The 16,533-nt window shown below is 36.3% G+C and overlaps 3 protein-coding genes across 3 annotated transcripts; 1 reads left to right on the top strand and 2 right to left on the bottom strand.

The window, feature by feature from the left end:
- Positions 1 to 1,183: 1,183 nt before the first annotated feature.
- On the top strand, positions 1,184 to 3,913 carry LOC147278741 (uncharacterized). Its single transcript, XM_086251605.1, has 2 exons — positions 1,184 to 2,323; positions 2,922 to 3,913. The coding sequence occupies exons 1-2, from the start codon at positions 1,366 to 1,368 to the stop codon at positions 3,410 to 3,412; spliced, it is 1,449 nt and encodes a 482-aa protein (XP_086107731.1). The 5' UTR covers positions 1,184 to 1,365; the 3' UTR covers positions 3,413 to 3,913.
- Positions 3,914 to 5,917: 2,004 nt separating this feature from the next.
- LOC147278740 (SUMO-conjugating enzyme SCE1-like) lies at positions 5,918 to 8,042 on the bottom strand. Its single transcript, XM_086250493.1, has 5 exons — positions 7,814 to 8,042; positions 7,635 to 7,718; positions 6,514 to 6,666; positions 6,318 to 6,431; positions 5,918 to 6,225 (listed from the first exon to the last, which is right to left on the bottom strand). Exons 1-5 carry the CDS (start codon positions 7,880 to 7,882, stop codon positions 6,163 to 6,165), a joined length of 483 nt encoding a protein of 160 aa, XP_086106619.1. The 5' UTR covers positions 7,883 to 8,042; the 3' UTR covers positions 5,918 to 6,162.
- Positions 8,043 to 8,977: 935 nt separating this feature from the next.
- On the bottom strand, positions 8,978 to 14,078 carry LCB1 (long-chain base1). Its single transcript, XM_086250348.1, has 13 exons — positions 13,921 to 14,078; positions 13,216 to 13,416; positions 13,022 to 13,116; positions 12,539 to 12,630; positions 12,361 to 12,454; positions 12,200 to 12,272; positions 11,960 to 12,092; positions 11,193 to 11,367; positions 10,458 to 10,598; positions 10,279 to 10,374; positions 9,867 to 10,008; positions 9,560 to 9,687; positions 8,978 to 9,481 (listed from the first exon to the last, which is right to left on the bottom strand). Exons 2-13 carry the CDS (start codon positions 13,319 to 13,321, stop codon positions 9,290 to 9,292), a joined length of 1,467 nt encoding a protein of 488 aa, XP_086106474.1. The 5' UTR covers positions 13,322 to 13,416; positions 13,921 to 14,078; the 3' UTR covers positions 8,978 to 9,289.
- Between the last annotated feature and the right edge of the window lie 2,455 nt (positions 14,079 to 16,533).

Here is a 16,533-nt window from a genome sequence, read left to right as displayed (position 1 = left end):
CATCTACAAAGATGCAATAAAATGTTTGACCTTTATGGATTTATAGCTTTTGTAGTTACACACTAATCTCATATTTATTATAAGAGTTTGATTTTCGCTGTTTATTTTTTCTTAAGAAAGACTTATATGTAGCGAGTTTATACCCATTTTCTTATATGTAAGATAAAAATTTTTTGAGTAAATTACATTTACACCCCTTGAGGTTTATCCTTTTTTCACACACCCCCTGTGGTTTCAAAAATTACACATACACACTCCTGAGGTTTCAAAACTATTGCATATAACCCCCTACAAGAGAAAAAAAAATAAAAATAAAAAATATTTGTATTGGAGTTGGACCTTACACCTTAAGTAATGTTATTAGGCCATTTAATCCCTTAGCCTTTTTGCATAATTTATCATCATTTTTTGTCTCATTATAGAGGGTTATATGCAACAGTTTTGAAACCTCAGGAGTGTATGTGTAATTTTTAAAATTCTATGGAGTATATGTGAAAAGACAATAAATTTTAGAGAATATAAATATAATTAACTCGATGTTAAAATAAGGTTAAATAAAGTGAAAAGAAACTGCAGGAATTTATAGCAGTTGGTAGTTACTTGTCGACTGGCAGTTAATTTGATTTACTACCACCTTTGTTGACCTCACGTATGCTACTGGAAAGTTATGACCATATTCATCGACCCCAAAAAAGATCAATAGAGATATAAAGATTTGGGGGATTCTTTTCACTTTATGTAACCTTATTTTAACATCCTCTGCATCTGCAAGTACCCAAAGCCTCAATTGTCCCCTCTCCTACTCCGAATGTCAGACAAGAACATAGTCAAAAAACGAATATTAAACCTCCCCTCAGTATTGACCAAAAAAAAAAAACCTCCCCTCAGTAACTTTTTGTACCTTTGGGCCTTCGGGTTTCTAGAAGTGCATGCCAAATGAACACAGAAACAACATAACACAAATATCCTAATTCAAAAACAATAAGCATCCCAACTCTGTCTGTCTCCCTCTTTTGAAAAAACACAATGAATAAACCAACGCGTTTTTTTAATGACGAAAAGACTGACTGTTCAAATTAATTAATTCAAGAATTAAAAAGTCTTTGTTCTGAACAAAACGTTTTGCCCATCTCTCTGGAGTCAGAAGGTGCTATATGCTAGTTATGTTATACTTATAAGTTAGGCCTCGTTTTGATTTGTTTGCGTACAACACGCCCTTCCTGCCTTTCTTGAACCAGTCTTAGTCAAAGCCTGCCTTCTCAACCCTCTCCTTTCTGGGTTTCTCCTTATAGCCTATGCTCTTACCAAAACCACCATTAATTACCTATTCTACGAAAACAACACAAACCCATTTGAGTGGAAACGATGATTGGATGGATACATGTTGTGTTGGTGGCAGTGTGTGTATCTGTTCTAGCAACCCTTCTTGTTTTTGTGTTGTGGAGATGGAATTGTTACAAGAAAAGCAGAGAAATTGCTGTTGAAACAACCAGACCGAGTACGAGGACTAGTACAACTGAGAGCTTCCAAACCGGTATTGCAAAGCTTCACCAAGAGAATCATCAGGGGCTTCATCATCATCAGATTGATATCGAAACCAAGAGAACAACGGGGAGTAATTATTATGTGTATCGACGCGGGGTTTCGGGGAAGCTGCCTCTGTTTAATTGGGCTGATCATCCATCCTTCATCACTGATGCAGTTGAAAATGGGTGGTCTCGATTCGGCTTCACGGGGAATTACATGTCGTCCCCTTCGACAAGATCAAGGCTTTTGGGTTTGTGCGCGGTTGGTGATCACAGAATCAGAGAGACAGAGCCAGAGATAAGCTGGGAAGTGTGTCAAGGATCATCTGATTTCATGCAGAAAATAAGGCTCAATTCCGGGTTGAACAAAGTATTGAATGTAGGCAATTTGGCTGCTGCCTCTGTTATTAAAACAGCTCTGCCTTTGCCAGGGCCTCCTTTGGGGAACAACCCATTTCCCCAAGAAGCCTATTTTGAGATCACAATTTTGTATGCTCATGGTGATGAAGTGAATGAGTCATCTGGTAAGGTCAAGGAAGGTGAGAAGACTAAACTCATTAATCAAGATAGTTCGGAGTCTTTGGTTCATGTCACTAGCAGTGCTAGAATTAGCAGCATAGTTGAGGAATTGAAGCTTGGGGTTAAAGAACATCATCAGCATGATCATCATGGCAAAGCTGACCAGGCTGTGTTGTTGTCACTTGGACTCACTGCAGGAGGCGCTCTTCCTCTCAAACTCCTCGGCAGCTATCCGGGAAGCATCGGATTTGCCTCCAACGGTTCCGTCCATCTTGATGGTAAATCAATTCCCATTTCACTCTCTTGCTTTTAATTCATGATCACCATGTTCTTGCAATGTACATTGTCCATGGAAAAGCAACACCTACTGCTACATTTTTTTTTTGTTACATTAGAAGGAATAGAGCTTGACCTATCCAAATCCGGACCCATTTTTTCGCTCTCCCTCGCTACTAGTTATAGGTGGAAATTTGTGGCGTATGAAATTTTTCTGGTTTTGGGTTGATTTTGGCTCAAACAGAAAGAAAGGAAAAAAGTAGAGAACCACCAATGAATCAAATCACTCACCTAAAGAATCTCCGACAGGATGAAGGGTGAATAAGATGAGGTCCACCATATGACATGTCATGAATTATAAAATGGAAATGATGTTGATATGGACCCATTACATGGTGCCATCCTTAGCTGTATTTGAAGTAGGTTTGTAGTTGTTGCCAAAACTTAAAAGAAAATGGCAGTATTAGGTGTTATTGCAACATCATACATTTTTCTTCACCCACAATTTTTTCGGTTTACTTCCATTTTTAAGAACATTACAATCACTTTATGTGACTATTTTTTTTCTAATTTTTTTTACTTTTGGTTCTTTTCTTTCAGGGATTAAACTTGCCTCTGAATCCGAAAAAGCAGCATGGGGAAGAACAGACATTGTTATTGGTTGTGGGTTTGATCCCAGACAAAAGAAGGTATACTTCACTGTGGAATCAGAGTTAGTGCATGTGGTCCATTGCAAGTCAGAGGAATTTGGGACTCCCCTCTACCCAACTCTTGCAGCAAACACTGACATTATGGTGTTGGTCAATTTTGGACAAAGTGTCTTCAAATATGCACCTGCAAATGCCCAGAGGACACCAAATCCTTGCTTTGTTGGCCCTCTTGTTCGTTCCTCAGCTGCTGCTTTTTATGAAGACAGCAAGGAGCTCTTCTCAATGGGAAGAATTGACTCCCAGTGGCTTAACAGGTGTACAACCAAAGGCAGCCAAAATCCAGGCTCTACAAACCGAGCACTGGAATTTGATGAGGAGTCTGAGGCTGATTTGTTTGAGATTGTCTTGGATAGCTGCGGAAGATCCCCCAACATAGCGTAATTGAAACAAGATACAAACATTACTAACCAATACCAGAGGGAAAAAAATACGGCTGTATACACCTATGTGTCTATCTCTCTCATCATGACCAACCAATTTATATAATGAGAGAGATAGACATAATTGGTGTATACACCCATTTGAAAGTTTTACTCATGCCGGAGGTATCATACAATGATTGATTTCTTCTTGGTTTTGGCAATCCACTATATGCATTGCTTGTGCGAGTGTGAATGATTTGCTGTCTCTGGTTTACATATATAGATTCTACAGCAGCTTGAGTCAGGGTTTAGCCTCTGCTTTTCAGATAAAAATCCTCTGCACGGTTTCCTCATCATGAAAATATATAGATAGAAACAGGTTCATACACACTAAATGTTTAATTTTTTTTTTCACCCTTAAGAATTTTGATTTTGTTGTTATGTATCTCTTTGCTTTATGTAGAGAACATTTTTCCCCTTGTATATATTCCAAAATTCTTAATGTTCATTCGAGTTGTAAGTGAGCTATGATATGCCTGATTTCAATGAAACTGAAGGTGAGTGAAACAAAAGCCACACCATATTCAATTGTTGTAATACATATCATATTGCCATGCATTTTGCAAAACTACTTTTTTTTGGTGAAAAACAAAACTACTTAACTCAGCCAGCTCGATACCTATCAGGAATTTAAATGCTGGGTGGGTTGCATGCACTTTAATTCTACTTTACAGATCAAATTTTTGGCAAGAAACATACAAAAATAAAGAACAAGTACTTGTATTATAATGTATTGATGATTCTTTATTTCACTTCCACTGTCCACATCTAGTAGTGGCAGAGCACATGCAGTTTTTCAAGCTTGCAATTGTTGACACAATGACATTGACAAAGGGTTGAAATGGAGGCGAGTCTCATCTGTCATTAATTCTTAAGGATGTTAAATACTTCACACAAGACAAAACTGAGAGGAAGAAAGAGGGCATAGTAGTAAAGGTAGCTGATAATTTATTGGATGAGATTCATGAGAATGACAATATGGGAAAAGAGAACAAAAGAAATGAATTCTAGGAAAACAAAGCTTCATGAGGTGTCCAATCTTTTGGCTCTTTGTTAGTATGGACAAACATCCAGATAAGGCGTATTAATCTCATAATCAATGACTGTTATAGAAATTAGACTTTTGCCAAGGCCATGCATCCAGAAGCCAAATGTGTAACATTTGTAAAATACTTAAAACTTCATCAAAATTTGGGGGCACTTTCTATAAAATTTCAAATTTATAAACTTATCAATGTAATCCTTTTGATTTCTAGAATATCGGTGGGGGAAAGTTGCAATTGCCAAATAATCAATGTTCAACCCATCAAATAGTCAATGCTAGCTAATATGAGTATGATGGGTGGGGCTAAGTATATAGAAGCACTCAACAGTCACATCAAATTGGTTAGGGCAGTCTCACTAACTCATTGTCATTGCCAACCAAAATTAATTTGCACCCGAGAAAATCAATCCATGATCCAAGGGGATTTCAGAAACTATAGAGCATATCCTCTTCTTTTGTTGGACTGCATTAAACGTGTGCTAATTTATCTTTTGGTCTCAATAATTTCTATGAAGCCCATAAAGGAAAATAATTTTTATTCTTTCAAACTTTGGTTTCTGCTTATTTTGATCAAAGGACAAAGGTTTCTTTGAATTTTTAGTCATTATATCTATTCATTGAATAAGCGATGATCCAAAGATTCTTACTCAGGGACAAAGGTTTTATTGAATCATCGTGATTCTAGTATGAATATGAGGTTTTAATTGATTCATAGGGTCTTAGTGGCATTTGATTTAACTGTACCATTCATAAAAAGAATAGAATAAAAGAGAAGAAAAAATGTATTTGCATGTGTATTTTACAACTTATATTAATTTTTTTTCATAAGTTTGCAGGGGCCATGGTCCCTTCTATGTTCTGCACCTACTCCCCATTGCCACAAAGTCCATCCCTGGGTCGTCTGCTCAGATTGTATTTTGTAACACTGAATTTTGGGCTTCCTGCAGAGTCTACTTGAAATGGGGTCATAGCTTACTCCTGAATTTGAAGATCCTCTCGCTGTTTCCCCCATTCCAAGAAGACCCATCAAGGTTGACATGCAACCAGACAAGACAGGTGATCCACAAGAATAGAAATCTCCAAATCTCTCCCGTGAGGTAGATTGAAAATTACCCTGTTTTTCTTATTCCAAATTTCCAATCAATGGGATTCAGAAGAATTGGATTGCATTTTGCATTCCAATCCTTCAACTCTTTTTTTTTTTTTAAAAAAAAAAAAAGAGGCCACATATCCCTCCACCTTACATACAACACCTATATTACTTACTCTGACTCGAGAACTCCTACAAACTTTAACAAGCATGGAGGAAATAGGATTTCCCAAAATAACAATGGCAACAGTAAAACAACCATCAGAAATACATTGTCATGGATACATCCAACAAAACCTTGGAAGTCTTTTAAGGTGCATAGAAGCAACTGTCCATGAAATTTTTGGTACTTTCACATATCACAACGAGAATACTCACAGTACATACATACGATGGCAGCATGCCCATTGCTAGAACAACAATATAAACATTAAAAAAACTACCATATTATATTTGCAAGTCAACTGAGAACCAACTTATGAGGTTGATCAAGTCTTGCAGAGAAGAACCTTGGGCATGAATTTGTTGAACTATTATCAAATGAGTTAATAATGATATCTAGTAAAAGCATACATCAGATAACAGGTGGATATTGCTTTGCCTGCTGCCGCACTCTTCGCTTGTACTCAACTGGTTCCTGCACATCAGGGTCAAATTGCTCAAAACATGTCATATTTCGTGAAAAGTAACAAGAGGGAACAAGAGAGACAACTAGAATTCAAGATAAACCTGGATGAAGAGCTGATAACCATCAGTTTGTGCTGGATCAGCAGGGTTAGGCTGGTCTAGCAAATCCTGAATGCCTACTAGGATTTGCTTCACTGTAATGGCGGGCCTCCACCCCTGGAATAAGATATTCAGGTTAGATGATTTCATCAATTAACACAAGCTACATATACAGGGTAAAGCAGTGCGGATTACTTACACTGTCCTCGTTGAGAATTGAAAGGCAAACAGTTCCAGAAGGATAGACATTAGGGTGGAAAAACCCCTGTGGGAACTTGCACTTTGGGGGTTTGCTGGGGTAATCCTCACTGAAGTGAAGTGCAAGAGGAAAGAAGCCACCCTCCCAATCAGTCTGCAATAGAAATGAGGTCAATACCAATAAAAGAAAAGGCATGAAGACAATTTCTGATATGATTGTTACACCAACAACCGATATCACGCAATGACAAAAATATGTAGCAACATCAATAAGCATTTGCAATGTCAGCATCTATGAAGCAAAAAATGTCAACTTATCTTCAGAAGAACATGTTCATTAGGTTGCTAAATTAATCCTCCTCCCACCTCCAGTATTCATTCAACAGACCCTTTTATATGATTTGACTTAATTGTACGTATAAAGACTATCCAAATTGCACATTACATACTTGTGATGATTTTATCCATATCACTTCAGGTTGCCCAGCAGAGAAACAGATAAGAAACAACAAGACAGCGATGACAAGTAGAGATAAACAAGGAGAGAATTTTTTTTTTTTCAACAATTCAGATTAAAGAATTGACGAGGATTTGAGTTGCTAAAAACTAAAGCAGGATAGATACATTTCCTCTAACTAACAAACAGAGAAATCTTCATTTCTAATGCATCATTATACTTAAAAGAGGGCCTGATATCACAGTAGAACTTGCTGCTCAACTCAAAAGTGCCCATGTTGCAAAAGCTCACATTCTACTTGGCATTCAATGGAAAAGCAAGCCAGCAAGCAAAATTAAACAATAAATGAGGAAGCAGTACACCCAACAAGTTCATAATAAACCCACATGCTATTATACTCTATAGCAGTTTAGACAGTCAAAAACATCAATTTAAATAACTCTTTAAGTCTTGTGTAAATAATAGAAGGACGCAAGGAGCAACATATAAAGCCATAAAATCTAAAACTCGAATGCCCCAATTGAGGGGATAAGTGATCTACCAACATTAAATTGTGAATTAAAATCTCAAGAACCCCAACTTTATCTTTCTTTGCTAGTCCTACACAATTCTAAAACAAACAAAAAAAAGAAAAAAGAAAAAAGAAGAAGAAGAAGGGGACTCACAGCGGGCTTGCCGGGGATGATGCACTGCCAGAGCATCAAATTGACGGAGCCATCTGGACCAGTCTCTGGCTTGGCCACAAAACCCTAAACCATAAAAGGAAGAAGAAGGTTGGAATTGGAAGCGTGAAGAGGGAATAATAATAATAATAATGGAGAAGGGAAGGGATGGTGGTACGGACATGGGGGTGATTCTTACGCCAAGATTTTCGCTCCTCGGCGAGACGGCCACGCGCGATCCCTCCAGACATTCTCTCCGTGTCTGTGTATCTGTGCCTCTGGAGCAAAAACTTGTGAATTTTGTAGGATGACGATCGATGACTCAGAAATACAAATCAAGTTTACGTGTATCTCTATGAAGAATCCAAATCATCCAGATTGAGTCAGAGCAAATAAATACAAACTCGACACCCGCCAAGAAACTTCTTCCGTAGTCCGTAGTAGGCCCGCAGTAGCGTAAAGTTTACGCGGATTCTGCTCCTCCTGCATCTACAAGTGTTTTTTTTTTTCTTTTACTTTTTATTTTTTTTTTATTGTTGCTGCTTCTTTAAAGTACACTGTATATATCACATACATGGTACATAGGAGTACATATCTATAAATACATGGTACATAGGAGTACATACGAGTGCTTTAATGTTTTGAGTACATTGTACATATCTATTACCCAACTGAGATCTGATAGAATTAGAACATCCAACCCAAAACCAATTGGCAATGAGTGGAAAAGCCCAAGACTTATAAGCACATATGCTAAGCCTTAATTTTCCGATGTGGGACATTGTTTCACATTACTCTCAACACGCCCCCGCACGTGTAGCGAGATTTTGAGCCTTACACGTGAACAAATTGTATTGGGTGACGTGGGAGCACGTGTGGCCGTTGGGCCTTACACACGAATAACCAAGCTCTGATACCATGATAAAATTAGAGCATCCAACCCAAAACCAATTGGCAATGGGTGAAAAGGCCCAAGACTTATAAGCACATATACTAAACCTTAGTTTTTCGATGTGGGACATTGTTCCACATTTACTCTCAACAAGATCCTCGACTCTTTGTTCTTCTTCGATGAAATAAGTGATTTTCTCACAAAGTACATACCAAATTTAGTCCACAAATTTTTTATATATTTAGTGTTGGAATAGTACGTTGGGAAGAAATTTGAAAAAATAAGCGAAAATTTAAATTGTTTAAAAACAGTTGGCTCTTTTTGTTGGACTTTATAGAAATATGAATAGTGCCCAAATCCCTCTAGAGCATTACTGGAGAAGGGTTTGAACATTACATGCACCAAGGAAATATTATTTTTTATTTTTAAAAAGCTACTATTTCCTTCATCTTCATTAAAGGTGAAATAATTCAATTCATAGGAGATCAAGAACAACCAATGTACAGGTACAACTGTAGAGGAAAATTTCCACAGCATTGTGAACAATCAAGGATTTACTTGTGTTCTAAGACTAAATTTTAAACAGCGCCAAAAAGAATGCCATTATAACATAACCATATCTCCACCGCATAGATTATCAACAATCAGAGGCCTTTCTTTGTTAGTCTGCATTACAAAATTGCTCAACCATCGAAGGGCTTCAAAAAGACACCGGATGTGCTCCGGCATCCGGATCACATCCATGCACATGTGCGAGCGAGAGTAATCAGGCATCCACCTCTGAAGTAGGACCCTTCAGCACCGATTCTGCAACCCTTTTCAGTGATTCAGATGCCTTGAGCAGATCAGGTTCTGAATGGGCAGCAGAAACAAACAATCTAATTCCTACGGGCAAGCAACATTTATCAAGTGTTGACCTCTTGGAGGCCACCACAAAAATGGAATCATCCTTCAACATCTACAAAGCCACAACCATTACAATTAAGAAAGAAGAGTAACAGAAATTGATTCAGCCAAGTGTAGACCATTTACTTACACGGTCGGCAATATCTTCAAGGAGTTGTAGGTCATTCTTTATAGAACCTGTTGACTTTTTTAGTTTGAGAAAAACAATGGGTGATTCTGGATTGCTCACTAATGAGAGGCCCGGTATACCTGACAATCCTGCACATCACAGCCCATTACTCAATCAAGAGCATCACAGTGTAAGGCCTGTGCTAAGTGATCTAACAAAGTAAAGGCAATTGATCAAGTGATGACTAAACCACAGTTCCAACAACTATCCAGATACGAAATATAAAGCAACAAACTCTATGCACGTGAAATAGAGATCAAGAACAAACCATTCCATAATACAGAAATGTTATCCTTCAGCTTTGTTATCAGATCAGGGTTTTCCTCAAGGACATCAATGGCAGTAATGGCAGCACTAGCAAGATATGGGGGCAAAGATGCAGAAAAGACATACCCAGAACTGCTCAACCGCTGCCAAAGATCATAGCCCAAAACATTATAATTTCGAAATTTGAAAATGAATTAATACAGATATATATGTACATATGCGCAAAATCTGCATATGCATACACCTGTTTGCACGCACAAAAATATAACCACTGATTAAAATAATGAGATAACAAAAAAGGTTTTCTTGTTAGATTTTCCATCTATCAATTCAAGAATCATATACTAACTGCTTAGTAGTAATATATCACATTAACCATACTCTATCAGTTCCATAGATTACAATGACCATACTTGGTGATCGGTGACTCTAGCACTTCCAGTGCAGAATCCTCCTTCTGTGGCTAATGCATGTCCCATTGCAGCAGTAATAATATCTATTTTCTCAACCTGTAATATCACAGACAGAAATCACAAAAAGATATCGGATCAATAGTTAAGGGAGATAAAGAAAAAGGGATTAAAAAAAATACCGGAACCCCACAGTATTCAGTTAGACCTCTTCCAGTTTTTCCAAGCACACCAAACGAGTTGCTCTCATCCAATAAAACACGAAACCGATATTTCTCCTTCAGTTTAACAATCTCGTCTAAGGGGGATATCTGGCCAGAATTCTGCAATTTTAGGATTAAAAAAACAACAGTCAATATCTCCTAGCAAAGCGTTGACCAAAAAAAAATATCTCCTAGAAAAGCAATTTTTTTATCTTATTAGTAGAAAGGAGGGGGAGGAGGAGACACAGCAAGTGTACGCTGCATTGCCACTGCGAATGCATTCAGCTATTTCTATTCTCAGCAAACTGGAGACAATTTGCTAACATTCCAATGGTAACATTCAAGGCTGAAAGTACATTTTATTGAATTTCTAATGAAATAGCTCTTGCTTTTAAATCGCCACCTTCCTTTTTCTGCCAACATTTCCTCTATACCAAATTCATGTAGACAAGGGAGTTTTCCCCAAAATGCAACATGGATCCAAGACTTTAGGATGAACTTTTTTTTTGTTAGGTAAATTACTTCCATAAGCAAGGGGATTGCACTTCATAACTCATCCTCCACCCTTGTTCACCCTTGTTCCCAAAGAGGTGAAGGTGTCATTAGGGCCAAAGGCCACTAGTGGATGATACTGAGTTGATTTTAAGAGTAATTCACAATATAAAAATATAAAAAAATTAAGTAAAATTTGATTTGCATAATAGACAGAGATACCTGATACAAAGCTTCAACCACAATGTAGCGCCGCAATTTCTTAGCCCGCTGATTCTTCAAAGTGATTTTCTCCAGAGTATCCCTTAAAGATTGCATATCATTGTGCTTGAAGTACACAATTGTGCTTCTAGAAAGATACAGACCATTTTGTATTCCCCAATGGACTCCTTCATCCCTAGAAAATAGAAACAGAAACAAATTTACATATAAATTCATATTTAAACAGAAATTTTCATGCAAGCGTTTTTAGCATTATAAGCTCCACCAATGTCAGATCAGAAAGGACAATAACCAAAATATCACACAAATGTATAAAAATTAAACACATACATATATAGTACATAAAATACATGAAAACAAAGAATAAATAAAAGCAATTAAACATATTGAATTAGATGCATCTGAATATAGACAAGGTCATACAATAAAAAGCTAGACCCAGTTGGCATCAATATTTCAATACAAGTTAACATGCAAAAAAACAATTAATACTATCACAACAATATCGCTACATCGGCAAAAGGAACTTAAGTAATGAAATACAGGATAGAGAAAAATTATAAGGTTCATGATTAGCTCTTCAGTAATATTAACATCCTTATATTATCATTTTGAATCATGATCAAAGATAACAGTTAAAATATCAAAATATTAGCTTAAAATATAAAACATGTGCCATGTTATCCATATTATTCACCTTCATAGCAAAATCTTAAAAACAGCCAAAGACAAACAATTATTAAATTATCAAGATTATGCATACTCACACGACAACAACATCTCCTTTCTTGCAAAATGCTGGAATTGCACTGAACATGGTAGATAGCCCATAAGAATAGAGAATGGAGTCAGGAGTTCCCAAAAAATTCGCTATTCTTGCCTCACAATCAAGGTGGACATCTGATGCAAAATAAAAAATAGATGGTGAGTGTAACTAATAAAAAAACTCATTAAATTTATGAAAAAACAAAACTCGATACTTTTATCTCATAGTAGTTGAGTCATACCAATTGTTCCATAAAACCCACGAGGACCACAGGAACCAACACCATATTTCTCCAATGCAGAGGTACATGACTCCTGAGATAAGACACTGCTGTGAATGCTCTATTTAAGAAATTATTCATAAAGAAAAAGTATATCAGTCATATGAAAATATTTCCCTTACAAGTAACTTCTCATGTCCTATCAATCCAAGATAATTTGCTGCAGAAAAGTTCACGACTTCTTTGCCATTGATTATGGCATGTGGCCCTGCAGCACTGAATAAAAGTCCACTCATTAGCAAAATCCTTTAGGACAATGAATACACTGGTCATACACAGTCCAAGAACTATCTCACTCACCTTTCCAACACTGGGGGTTCATACTGCATCTCTTCAGTGATAGAAGGAATAAGAGGTTCAGGAACCCATTCCTCACATAGCTCATCTATTTCCTACGTATAAGATACACCAGCAAAGTTGGGTTAGGAAAACGGGATACACCTCAGATCAGAAAGCACAAGAATCACAAGAAAATAGACATACTAAACCTTTTAAAGTTAAAGTTTAAATGCAACAAGCACAAAGCATATACTGGCATCTCTACAAAATCCATTTAATGAGATAAAGTTGACATTAGATCTGTCACACAAATCTTTTAATTAAAACCCCACTAGGGAGTATAATCTGGCCACAACGACGCCTTGGCACTTCTCACATGTCACAACCTTATTTTGATAAGTTAATAAGATACTGAAACAATTCAATGGAGAAAACTGAGGGGTACAGGAAGAGAGAGTCCTATTCAAGGAGACAAAGGGTTGGCATTAAAACTGTCACACAAACCTTCTCTGTTAAAGGCCGCTTAGGGGGCTTGTAACTTTTCTGGGAAAGTAGAAAAACGATGACCATGAAAAGAAGAGCTTCCACAAATAAATGTCCTGCGACAGAGAAAAAAAAAAGGAATAATAAATAAAAATTTATTAATGAAAACAATATTGTTCATGAATATAGACAGTTATTAAGATTTGATAAGCTACCGCCAATAGGCACTCCAAAGACAACAGCTCGAGAAGAGGGAGCATCTAAAGTCGCTGTCACCCAATCTAAAGTAACATTCACTAAATTCAAAACACTTGATGCCATTTTACTTGATATCTCAGTTCAATAGGCAAGGAGGCCTCAAACATCACTTGTCTTGAAACTCATCCACTGAAACAAGCAGCTCACAGACCCGGGTCCTGCATGTAAATGTTGTTTTTAAACCATTCATTCAGAAGTAAAAGTTTACACAATCCCAAGGTTATTCCACCATTGTACAAGAGCTCAGCTCACCAGATGAGGCAAGCACAAGAGTTCTCAAAGTAAGCCCATCAGTTTTCCCACTATTATGAGCCATATTACCAAAAATCAAACAAGAAAAAGAAGCAACTTATATAGTAGAAATTCTGCAATACAAATCTATTGTTCATCTATGCAGTTACTTTTTCATATTTATCATGCAAAGAATCGAAGAAAACCATGGTGATTAATGAGATCCAAAAACTACAAAGCCCTATAGTCACCTCAAAAACAAAATTGACAAAACAATTCATTCTCATCAACATTATAATCATTTTATAGCGATCAGTTCATACATACATACATACACATATAGGCGCATGCATATATATATATATACATATATATGTATAAGTGAATAGACAGAGAGAGACTGTGAGACGGCTGAGATGGCTGAGAGGTACCTGATAATTGAGTACGTGGGACACGTGGTGACGGTGAGGGCGAGACGGAGGATGAGGATTGTGGATTGTGGTTCTTGTTTCCCTCCCTTAGCTTCTCTCAGATTCAGATGAAGAGGAGGAACTGGGTCAACCAAGTAACTTGTTTGCGTTTGACACACAATGTTTTCTTGTTTTTTTTTTTTTTTTGGTGTGTTTTTCTTATGTTTGGCAGACAATTAAAAACAATATTTATTACTAAATGACTTAAAAATTCTTCAAATTATATAGGTAAATTTTGTTTATTACCTTCAAAAATTAGGGAAAATTATAAATTTTGTAAGAAATTTGATATGAAGTAGTATCAACTCTTATACCAACTTTAAAAAATTTAATTGATGTAACAGTTATTCATTTATTCATATATGAATTTATTTAAATCTCATTTATTTACAAATTAATATATCATGTGTCACATAAATTAGGGAAATAATTTGATACCCGAAATATTATTGAAAATATGAGAGTTTTTTTATTATATAATATATATATGTATATACACACGCACAAGCAATCCTAATTTGATCTCAATTCACCCAAGTTAATGGATTAGAGTAAAAAAACATGAATTTGCCACTCCACTTTAAGAACATGAATCATTCTACTTTCCTACTCCACTAGTAAAAAAACTGGATTTGAAATGAGAGTTTATATGTCTTAAGAAGTGTGCGCGTGCCAATAGAAGAGTCACGGATTCGCAAAATCTATTACATCTGTGACTAAAAATGTTAATGATTAGAATCCTTATAGCAAGATCTCTTTAGGAACATCTGATCAATCCTCTTGTATCCTTATGCTAAATTTAAAAGTGTTATGTCAACTTATTTACTTTTTTTTTGTGAAATATGTCAACTTATTTATCACTAATTAAATTAAAGCACTAATTATTATCCTAATTTTATTATTAACTAAATAATATACTAATATAGTCACACCAGTTGAGATTTAATATTGGTATATTTATTTTTTCTAATAACCAAAAGTAACATTTTGTCAGTTGTACAGTATCAGCCCAAAATAACATGGGCTAGATTGGGATTATAATCATCAAATGGAGGATAGGCCATCCATTTTGTCAGTTGGGTCATGAGACGTCCACACCATTGTCTAAGATGAGCCCAAAAGAGTCCAAGGAAAAATATTTTGGGCCTCAATTACACAACTTGGATCAACCCATTACCAATCATTGACATTTTGCAGGAAAGCCCAACCCCACCTCTACTCGTATCCCAAAACCCCCATAAAGAACACTCAAATAAAATTATGGAAAGTACTAATCAATACCAAATTTTGATGGACCCTAATGATGAAATATTGCAGAGTTTCACATGTTGTGTCTCCTCCACTCAGTACTTTTTATACAAGGAGAGGAAGAGAGCTTTAGAGTCAATACATTGCAGATTTTATCCAAGACAAGATATGATGGGAATGCAAACACATAAAAGAAAGCACAATTAGATTGCATAGTTCACTTTGAGAGGACAAGAGGGCCACATTAATAATTGTGGGATTGGAATCATATCTATCTCCTATGAACCCATAATTCAACTAATGTACTTGAAAATCAAAGCAGTACTGGACTAAGAAGTGCGTGATTGGACTGTAAGATGGTCCAAATCTGGTTAATTATAGTGTTAATGATTCTGTAAATAAGAGAGGGATTGCTTGGATAAAAAGGAGGTCTGGGAATAATAGTGTTGTGATGTAAAGGTGGTAGAAGCATGTGATGCAAAGCTCCACATGGGTAGAAAGCACAAGGAAAAAGGTGGGGTGGGAATATATTAAAGAAGCATCACTGCACCAGAAGCACCACCCTCTCTGAAGCTTATATTAGATGAAAAAAGCTACTGCCAACAGTTACAATGTATTTAGTTTTCTCCAATCATGTGGCTATGTCCTCATGGTTTAATGGGTCACATTGATGAATTCATAATTCTTGTATTTGATGACAAAAGGCTAATTTCTTCATCGATCAGCCAACAACCAAAAAAAGGGAAACTACCATGCTTGAAAACATTGACAAATTAACATGTCACATGGGAAAGAAAAAAAAAAAAAAAAAAAAAGGGGAAAGCTCATCTTAGTTGCCTTGTGGCTTGATTAATATTAGAGAATTAGTTGGGGTAACACATCAATATAGGGACACCCTTTTCCATATTGGCAGGTAAGTTAAATAGAAAAGCATTAAGTTTTGTTATCTCAAATTCCTTCTTTTGTAGTCAAAACGTCATTATAATTCATTACAGTGATGTTGTTTAAAACTTCAAATTCCTTAGAGTAAAGTATATTGTTAGCTTAGACCATTTTTTTATGTGAATAAATATAAACTCTTTATAGGTAAAAAGAGAACTACAATTAATCAACCAAATTAAGCTTTCCACAACAAACCAATTCAACAATTTTAGGTGGGACCTGATTCTAGTTGCTTGGTATGCATCCAATCTAACGGTCGAATTCAGAAAATTGTCAATAAATGGGAAGTTAGGTTGGGAACAGGAAACATGGGGTTGGGATCATTCCATTTTCTCAGATTTATTTGCTTCCTTCATTCTGAATAAAGCAGTTGTAGAACTGCAG

This window comes from Dryas octopetala, chromosome 7, assembly GCF_963921425.1.
Source record: "Dryas octopetala chromosome 7, drDryOcto1.1, whole genome shotgun sequence".
Lineage (NCBI taxonomy): Eukaryota > Viridiplantae > Streptophyta > Magnoliopsida > Rosales > Rosaceae > Dryas > Dryas octopetala.
Note: the sequence above shows the minus strand (reverse complement) of the source record. Positions and strands in the feature narration are given on the sequence as shown.

Bases quoted from the DNA above. Each gene is read 5' to 3' on its own strand.
- LOC147278741 (XM_086251605.1), top strand. From the start codon at position 1,366: ATGATTGGATGGATACATGTTGTGTTGGTGGCAGTGTGTGTATCTGTT. The intron at 2,324-2,921 runs GTAAATCAATTC...CTTTTCTTTCAG, and splicing joins CGGTTCCGTCCATCTTGATG to GGATTAAACTTGCCTCTGAA.
- LOC147278740 (XM_086250493.1), bottom strand. From the start codon at position 7,882: ATGTCTGGAGGGATCGCGCGTGGCCGTCTCGCCGAGGAGCGAAAATCT. The intron at 6,432-6,513 runs GTAAGTAATCCG...ATCTTATTCCAG, and splicing joins CAATTCTCAACGAGGACAGT to GGGTGGAGGCCCGCCATTAC. The intron at 6,226-6,317 runs GTTTATCTTGAA...CCTGATGTGCAG, and splicing joins GTTATCAGCTCTTCATCCAG to GAACCAGTTGAGTACAAGCG.
- LCB1 (XM_086250348.1), bottom strand. From the start codon at position 13,321: ATGGCATCAAGTGTTTTGAATTTAGTGAATGTTACTTTAGATTGGGTG. The intron at 12,631-13,021 runs GTTTGTGTGACA...TCTTATACGTAG, and splicing joins AGCGGCCTTTAACAGAGAAG to GAAATAGATGAGCTATGTGA. The intron at 9,482-9,559 runs GTAAGTAAATGG...GTGGCTTTGTAG, and splicing joins TTGAAGATATTGCCGACCGT to ATGTTGAAGGATGATTCCAT.